The following is a 9751-nucleotide window of genomic DNA, read 5'->3' on the forward strand; positions in this document are numbered from 1 at the left end:
CCCCCCCCCCCCCCCAAGACCCGTAACAACCAGAAAAATTAAAATAATTTAATAATGCTAATTATGATATATTAATTTGTCTAATTTAATTTTCTTAATTAATCATGCTCAGTAAATATTTTCTTATTTTTAAATTTTAAAATATTTTCAAGAACTTTAATTATTTCAGTATTTATAATTTCACATTGCGAAACACATTTTCTTACATATTCTTCAAAATATCTTTTGATGTTTATTTTCTTTCTTTTTTCTCTCTTTATTTCTTTTACTTTTCCCTTTCCTTCTCTCCCTCACAGATCACTCTCTCCCTCTATCTCTCGTAACTCTCTCCCCAGCTCCCTCTCTCCTTCACTCGTCTCTTTCTCCTCTCTTTCTCCCAAAATTTTCACTCTTTCTCTTAGGGAGTTTTGAACCCAAAGTTGAACCAAAGAGGATTTTCACGAGTTTTCATCACCAAAGGAAAAATTGAGATAAAATTCTTTGAGAAACCAACTCTTGATTTTCGGATTATGTTTTGGTGAAACTTGTTCTTGGTTTGGTTTGATGAACTCTTGGTTTTGAGATGAATTGTGGTTGATTTTATGTTTAAATTTGGGGGTTTTGGTTCTTTGAACTTGTGGAAATGAATGGAAACTGGTTTTAGTGATTTCTCATGGATTTATTTTGAAATCAAACTTGAAAATGCAAGTTTTTGGTATTTTCCTCGCTGATTCGGTGAATTTCTTATGCCTGCAGAGCACCCTCAGTCAACCACCCCAGGCGACTGGACCAGGCACCACTAGTCGACCAATGGTGTTGCACTTCTCTGTTACTGGGCGACCGGTTGACACGGGAAATGCCTCAAAATGTTTAAAAACTTGTTTTTGACCCAAATTTCAATGGGAAATCAAATTAACTTCATTTGGAAACTCAAAGTGAGTGGATTAGCCACATTAATCCTTGTTCTATTCTATTTTTTTGTTTGAGTTCCAATTCTAAAAGAACCACAACTTGGATTATGAAGTTGTTTATAAACTTTAGTTTTGAGTCAAGACACACTAGTATGATACAATTTTACATAATTAAGCTAGATTTGTTTTAGAGGTGAGATCTAAACTCTAAAACATTGTTTTGATGGCGAAGCTAGAGGCGAGATAGGATATTGAGCTTGAAAGATAAGTGAGGCTAGGACGCCGAGAAGCTAACCGTAGAATTGAAAGAGGTAGGATAATCTTGTCTATATCCTTGATAGCCTTGTTTAAAAAGTTGTTTGGCTTAAAACGATGTTTTGAAGACAAAACATGTTTGATAGAGAAAAGTGATTTTGAAAAAATAACATGAATTATGATATTGAACTCCTATTGTGTTGAATTAAGAATTTAAAGTAATATTTTCTAAAATGAGATATTTTAAGAAATAATAAAATGCATGATGGCCTAGAGGTCGGGGTATGCAAATCATATCCTTAAGGGTAGGTCCCGAAACATGTACATGCCACTCCATAGTGTGGGTGGTGATATCATGGCTTTGCAATAATGTGAGTAATTTATCATATTCGTATAAAATTGTGTATTAGCACATGAAACTTGAATTTGTGGATTATTTCATTTCATTAAAGGATGTTTGGTTCCGGATGATATGTTCGGACCGTGAATTTTTTTAACTGATAAAGTTTTATGAAATTTTATTCTACTGGGTCTTTCGCTCACTGTTTATCTTATTTCAATGTTTTAAACATCTTTCAGACGACGCTAGAAGCAGTGCCGAGTAGATAGCAACTACCAGTAACGCTCTCTTGTGTTGTTCAAGTGAACAAGTTGTAATTACTTCAATCTTTGCTATACATCTCTAAGGCATGTATAATTTTTGGTTTGTAACCTTAAATATTTCTAGACTGTGATTGATGTCTATATTCATTTCCTTACTTTGTCTATGTATGCTACAATACGTATTTTCCTATGGAGAATCCTAATGTGATGTCAAATGCTAGTTTTAAAACTTGTTTTATTATGATATTTTGAAATCCACTTCACTTTTCTTGAAACTTAATTTCTTCAAATTGTGGGATTTGTCTAGAAATTCTCAAATATTTCATCCTTGAAATTGATTTTAGCATTATTAAATATTTAATTATTTTTCTTAATCCCATTTAATTTTTAAATAAATATCCACGTCATTAACCCTTATTTTAGAGCGTGACAAACCCAACATGTTGCGACGGTGAGATATAGGGGAGGAGAAGATGCGGCGAGGTTGAGATCTATTAGGGGTTGGGGGCGCTGCGATGCTGTGAAATGCGAAGGGGTCTCCATGACGCTGATATCTAGTGAAGAGCTAGCGTTGGTGGCTGGATCTAGTTGAAAAGAGCGCTGCAACGCTAGATTTGATTTTTCTTTTCGTTTCTTTTCTTTTTTTATTTTATTTTATAATTATCAATTTGGCCAAATGGACGTGTCCTGCCCTTCTTAAAACATCATGTGCGTATCACGTGAAGCAAATTCGTGAAATTTTTAACATTATTTTCAATTAGACCACAAATACACGCATTTTAAAGTTTAAGGGCCAATTGCAAAAAATTTTAGTTTAAGAACCAATCTTCTAAACACGAAAAATTGGAGGGAGTCTCATGCAAAATAAGCCTTTAAATTACGAAACTGCCTTTGTGTCTCGGAAAAGAGAAACATCTTGAAAAATGCATGTTGAAGATCCGTAAGAACATCTCCAATGCAATGTTATAATTGACGTATCAATTATAAATTTAAGATTTAAAGACAAAAACACTCTCCAATACAATGTTATTTATTGTGTCAAATTTCTCATATGCTATTGATTTCTATTAGTTGAAATGTTTACTTTTCTATGTAAATATTATAACGTTTACATTTTTTAATTATTTTAAAAATAAATGTTCACTTTTACAACTTTTAAAAGAAAAATGTAGATTTAACATTTTAAATAACATTATACATTAGAATAAAAATAAAAATAACATACCGTATTATATTTTTTAATATTAAATATACAATTAGCATTAATATTTACACCGGAGAGCTGAGGAAAAAGTGTTTCGGCTAGGGGAAAAAAAGAGAGAACTTTTTTTTTTTTTTCATATACCCAAAGTCTTGCAACCACAACGGAAAATGACAACAAGACAAAAAAAAAAAAGCAACACGGTAACCTTACAAAAGTTTTACTTATTGACATCTATAAAAAAGAAAAAGAGAAAAAAGGAAGGTAAAAACATAAAATAGCAATTGTATGTAATCCAACTAATTGGGTAAGTCTCCTACACTCGCCACTTCATGCTAGAAGAATAAATCTATGAAAAGACAACTGAATCCAAACGTTCAAAGGAATTTACAGAAGTGCAAATCAAAGGATCAAACCTTGAGCAGGTTCAGGCTTGGACTTCTGCTGCTCACTTGGAGCCGATGCTTTGGTAGGAGAGTCGGAGAGATGAACTTGAGCATAGTCATCCACCATTTTCCTCTTCTCTTCCTCTTCGACGATTCCCACTTTCTCTTTTGTCTTCTGGCCAACTTCTCCGGCAGCTTTTGTGACCTTGTTGAAAGCACCCGTAACCCAAGAGGCACTGGTGAAGACATAACGATTTTTCATTATGGCAGACCCAGCATCGCTAACTTTTTGCTCAGCAGCCGCAAAAGCGGATTTGGTTTTTTCTGAAACCTGAAACTTCTGATCCACTTCACGAACTTTGTCACTCACCAAAGAAGTACCGGCACTTATTTTGTCAGTCAGACCAATTTTTTTGTCAAAAGAAATAACTTTGGCTGAGGCTGTGGATGTCAGCTGGTGCTTTTCGTCAAAGTTCCTTGCCTTGTTAACAGCATCTTTGCCCAATATAAAGCCTTTTGCAAGCATGCCGGAAACCACATCCTCCGCTTTCCGAAGAGCAGAATCACCACCTTCAGGAGTCTTATTTTCTGTCACCTGCAGAGACGGGCAAATCAACAGATAAATGACATTATGGTGATGAAGTACAAATTAACAGATAACTGGCACTCAGTTGGGAGTTTACAAAAGGAGGTACGTACGGGAGGTGCTGAAGCATCAGGTGGTAGCTCATAATCTGGAGCTAGAGTAATTGTCACGGACATATCAACAATTGTAGCTCCCTAACAACAGCACAGATAGCAAACATCCACTATGTTAAAGGACAGACTAAAATACATAAATTGGATTTTAAAGACTCTTGTATCCAATACATGGAGGTTTACACTGAACAGACAATGATATACATGGAATCCGATTTACAATTTGCAGCATACTTTTCCTTTGCAGCATACTTTTTCTTTGCAGCACACTTTTCCTAGGATTCTTATATCATTCAATCTGATTCCAAATAGAAGTTGTAATATTCAGAGTGCTCCAAAAAGGAATCATTTGAACAAGTGGCTTTATTCTGATAAGAGCTGAACAGATTCGAGAACAAAACCAAGAAGAAGATTGAAAAAAGAAGATGAAATCAACTAGAGAACTTTATTGATGACAGCAAATGTACACTGAAACGCGGATCTTCGAGGGTCCGCTACCTCCCCGTACTTGGAATGATTCCAAGATTTTTACAACAAACTGATTATCCCCAATGATCCCTTCTTTCTGTTTTTCTCTCCCTTTTATACATTTACTTATTCATTAACTACTAACAATCGTCCTTGGTAAGCTACTAATACTAACAATCTTTCATAGTAAGCTATTGACAGCCTCCCCAAACCAGAACCCCACTTCCTAAGCCTGTTTATTTTCATTTGTTCATATCTTTTTGTTTTGAGGAAAACAATTTATATTGCAATTGATCTCATAGCTCTCACTCTTCACAAAAGGCAAAATAAAATCGTTTGCAACATAATGGAAATGTATTCAGGTATCATGGAAATGTTTTGGAAATATTTGAAACAAACTATCAAGATACTAAAATCCCTTGTACCTATCTTTAATGGTGATAATGACATAAGATCAAAAGTCGCAAGTCCTCTCTACCTCAAAGACTCAAACATGTTCTCAGGCCTCAGCCACATATTGCAATTTGGATAGGAATTTTTGGATATATATTACATCACAGTAACTTAGTTATCAGCTGGATATCAAGTGGTGCATGCTTTGTTTCAGGAAGAACAATAATTTTTTAACGAGTCTTTACAAAATACCAACTATATATATATATATATATATAGATGATTTTTTTTCTTTGAAGTCATGTCCCATTCTAGGAGAGAGAACATTTGTTGCAACTAATAGTCCTGCTGTGCACACTAAATGAGCCCAAAAAACAAGAGGATAGTTATACAATATGATGTAATGAGCCTCCATTTTCTTTTCCTAAGATTAAAATGACAAGTCACTTACCGAAAGGAGGACTGCAGTCTCCGCTCCTTGTGCGTCCTTGAAGGTAACATATGCAATTTGAGACCGTTCATTATCACTACAAGAGCAAAACATGATAAGCTCAAGAAATGTACAAAATATACAAAACAAGGAAACTGTTAAACTGGAAAAAAGAAAACAAACCTTATCATTTCAACATATTCAATATCACCAGAAAAGGAGAAGAACTCCTTGAGGTCTCTCTCATTTGCTCCCAAGGAAACATTACTGACCTTAACAGTTTTTGCCTGTAGTACAACAGATGTATGATTTCCAAATAAGGAAAGACTATGGTAAAACACAGAACATTTTGGTAAAGATATTGCACTAAGAAAACACTATTGAAGTTGCAATAAACGAAGACTTTAAAAGAGATTGAAATTCTTCAAAAAAAAAAAAAAAAAAAAAAAAAAAAAAAAAAAAAGGGGGTTTGAAATTAGATTTGTCAGTCCATTGCCAAAAAAAAATGAAAAAATAAAAAAAAAAAAAAAAAAAAAAAGGGGGTTTGAAATTAGATTTGTCAGTCCATTGCCAAAAAAAAATGAAAAAATAAAAAAAAAAAAAAAAAAAAAAAGGGGGTTTGAAATTAGATTTGTCAGTCCATTGCCAAAAAAAAATGAAAAAATAAAAAAAAAAAAAAAAAAAAAAAGGGGGTTTGAAATTAGATTTGTCAGTCCATTGCCAAAAAAAAATGAAAAAATAAAAAAAAAAAAAAAAAAAAAAAAAAAAAAAAAAAAAAAGAGAGCTTGAAATTAGATTTGTCAGTCCATTGCCATAACAAAATGTAAAAATAAAAAATAAAAAAATAAAAACCTTCTAGAAGCTTCGTAGGTTTTGAGGCACTGCTTCAGCTGAGTAATTTAATCATTCACACTCTCAAATAACCATGTATTCAATCTTCACATAAACATTCCAAATCTGAATCCATTCTTAAAGTGAACCCCCCATAATGGATACCTTGTTTTGCTTGACCTTTTAACATGACTCAAATCATGATTTGAATAGGGGGGAAAAATGTCCCAATACGAAAGTAAAGTTAAAGAAGCAATTTTTGGGTTTCTTTAAATTTCTTTGATAAGTGCCACAATAAATTTCTCAAGCTTCCTACCACAAATAAAGCACGACAATAATCTGGAAAAAGATTTGAAAATACCGAAAGTAATCAAAATTCAAAATTTACTTCTTTAATTGATTTTCTTCATTTGTTTCAAATATTGGGTAAAATCAACAAATAAAGAAGCCCAATAAAATATATAAAATTTTAAATTTTTTTAAAAAAAATCGCATTCGAGAACCAAATAACGAATCTTGCAAAAATTCCGCGAGTAGATTTGTACAATCAAAATCTTTACATGCTCTCAGCTTAATACAAACTCCATTTCGCGAATTATGACAAATATATAATCTCAAAATCACCAAAATTCAAGCAACATTTATCAACAGAAAAGCTAAAAAAATAGATCTATCTCCACCACTAAACCCATCAATAAAATCACGCAAAAAAGCACCGATAAACTGATCAATTACGAGGACCCTAAAAATTGATACTCAACAAGCATATTCAGGAGAAAGTGAGCACTAACCGACATGGCGAGCTGCTACGAGAGAAGATCAAAAGGAAAAGATTGAACAAAAGTCTTCGGTAAATCGCGGAAAAAGAAAAAGAAAAATCAAAGTCGTTTGGTCTCCAAGAAAATGAAAGAGCTTGATTTTAGAGAGAGATTTTATGCAGCAGAGAACAGGAGGGGACTTGTTGAGGAAGAGATCATGGACGGCACCTGCGAGGGACGTCCCACGTGCGATGTCTCGTTGTTTGAAACGCGGAGAGCGTGTTTACTCCGACAAGGAGTTCGAGTTTCAAGGCTGGGGCCCACCCCTATGCTTATGGAAGAATTGTCAATCGCGCGCGTGGGCTTTTGTGGACGTAGATATGTGTACGTGAATTGACGGTGGATATGAGTTATGATGAAGTTTAGGGAGTAGAAATTAATTTTTGGGCTAAAAGATAATTAATGGCATAGTATATGGGTGACTAGAAAAATATTGGCACGGAATTTAATTTTGTAAGAAAAATTACAGCAGATCAGCCTTGTCGTCGGGTTAATGACAAATGAAATCCGAAGTAGATCCGAAGTAAATTGTAGGACAAATTTCCCTGAAGTTTATTGCTTATGACAATGTGCTTTTGAATTTTAAAATATGTATATTGTGCCTTTAAAATATAACTTGTTTTTAACTTTTTTTTTGTTTAATTCTGTTAAGTTTTTTAATAAAAATGTTTATAAGTTCTTTTTAAATTTTGTTATTTGTATCAATATACTTTATAAATTTTAAAATATATCTGTTGTGTCCCTGGATTATAATATATTTCTAACTTTTTTCTATTTATTTTGATTATGTCAATTTTTTAAACAAAAATATTAATATGAGCATTAAATTAATGATTATTAATGATATTTGGAGTTTATTAAATTTTTTTCCTTCCAAAAATATTAATGAGATACCAATTCTCAAAACAATTAGTTAGAGGCAATAAAAAGATTAAAAAAAAATGAGGAACAAATCTATACAAGGTAATGGGTTTGTTAATTTTTTAGTTTTTTTTTCCTCTTTCGTTCAAATGAGTTTATTAAATTAATATGTTTTTTAATGCAGAGAATAGATTGTGAATTGAATTTAGCATTATGCGTTTTTTTTTAATGGTGAAGATTTTTTTCTGTTAATATTTGGTAAATTAATAGATTCTTTAAGATTTGGTTAAATTTTCAAAAAGAAAAAACACACACACACACACACGGATTAAATTGAAAATATGTAAATTTAAAAATGTTATATATAAAACACAAACATATTTTATTTAGAATGCCTTTCTAACTGCGTTAAATATTATTAAGTTAAAAGAAACTTAAAAACTAAAAAAACCCATTTCATTATTTAGATTTGCTCATCATTTTTTCTCTTTTTATTTTATTGTCTCTAACCAACTAATATTTTAAGAACCGGTGCCTAACTAATATTTTTAGAAGGAAACTCATTCAATAAACCTTGAATGTCATACCTAATTAGTAATTTAATGACCGTATCAACATTTCTCTTTTAAAAATGATATAATCAAGATGGAAGGGAAAAAATGAAAGACATCATAATTCAGGGGTACAAATGGTACATTGTAAAGTTTATTAGGTATGTTGGCACAAGTGACAAAGTTCATAATTCAAGAGGCACAATATATACATTTTAATATCTAGGGAGTATGTTGACACAAGTCACAAAGTTCAAAAAGAATTTTAGAAATTTGTCATAGATTATATGACTGTATTAGTATACTATTGATAAGAAGTATAAGACTAATAGGGAATTATGAATTGAGAAAAAGAATGGAAAAAATATTATTCTGCTATAACGTACTAATACCTTTTTAATTTTGCTATATGTTATTACGACGTTTCACCCTTTTTTTCTTTGTTTTATGTTAGTCTCGTTCATTTCACCGATTCGAGTTTTCAGTTTTACCCCGGGACACCCCCGGGGCACCCCCCGGAGACCCCCGGAACACCCATGGGAGACCCCCAGGACACCCCTGAGCGACCCCCGGGACACCCCCGGGAGACCCCCAAGACACCCCCGGGATACTCCCGGGACCCCCCCGGGAGACCCCCGGTGATGAGGACATCAGAGATACAAGGAATACACACGATCCAATTCAAGTCTCAGTTGGTCCGGTAACAAGGTATCAAGCTAAAAGATTTAAAGAAGAAGTAAATAACCTAGTCCGAAGAGTTCTACAACAAGAAGAGAGAGTGTTCACTACTGAGGGTGAACAAAGACCAGTTTTACTCATTAAAGTTGATCCGGAAGAAAGCCATTCAGACATACACGTCTATTAAGCCATTGCATGGCCAATTTACATGTCATTCCAAGATACGCGTGTAAGGGCAAGAATAAGAGGCTTAGGCGCAATTTCCAGCAAGGAATCAAGTCACAATTGCGGATAAAGACTTGATTTCATTATCATTCTATCTTTTTAGATTCAAGGTCTAATTTTAAACATTTAAATTCCATATTAGGCGTTTAAAAGGAAGGAGTTAGACTCAAATTCGGATTCCCTCCCTAGGATTAGTTTTAGGCGTGTTTTATCTTATCTTTAAGTGTTTATCTTCATTTAGGCGCCTACCTCATTAAGGGTAGGATAGGACTTTTACAATTTTGACTATCTTTATCTTGTTTTCAGCTATTTAAGGCTGAAAACTGAATTAATAATAAGTTTTAATATTTTATTCACATTGTGAGATATTCTTCTTGTGTTCTTGAAGAAACTATTCCGAACTTATCAAGGTTTCCTTGTGGCGTTCACCCTTGACTTATCAAACGGATTTTCCATACTCGT

General features: G+C 33.2%; 1 protein-coding gene across 1 annotated transcript; it reads right to left on the reverse strand.

Moving 5' to 3' along the window:
* Nucleotides 1-3158: 3158 nt before the first annotated feature.
* Nucleotides 3159-7054, reverse strand: LOC21400744 (binding partner of ACD11 1). Its single transcript, XM_024165930.1, has 5 exons — nt 6948-7054; nt 5509-5612; nt 5347-5422; nt 4035-4115; nt 3159-3930 (listed from the first exon to the last, which is right to left on the reverse strand). The coding sequence occupies exons 1-5, from the start codon at nt 6951-6953 to the stop codon at nt 3352-3354; spliced, it is 846 nt and encodes a 281-aa protein (XP_024021698.1). The 5' UTR covers nt 6954-7054; the 3' UTR covers nt 3159-3351.
* Nucleotides 7055-9751: the final 2697 nt, after the last annotated feature.

This window comes from Morus notabilis, unplaced genomic scaffold (genome assembly GCF_000414095.1).
Source record: "Morus notabilis unplaced genomic scaffold, ASM41409v2 Scaffold332, whole genome shotgun sequence".
Lineage (NCBI taxonomy): Eukaryota > Viridiplantae > Streptophyta > Magnoliopsida > Rosales > Moraceae > Morus > Morus notabilis.

What these genes read in the sequence shown, in the direction of transcription:
- LOC21400744 (XM_024165930.1), bottom strand. An exon ending in GAATATGTTGAAATGATAAG is followed by an intron (nt 5,423 to 5,508) that starts GTTTGTTTTCTT and finishes TTGCTCTTGTAG; the next exon opens with TGATAATGAACGGTCTCAAA. An exon ending in CTGATGCTTCAGCACCTCCC is followed by an intron (nt 3,931 to 4,034) that starts GTACGTACCTCC and finishes CCGTCTCTGCAG; the next exon opens with GTGACAGAAAATAAGACTCC.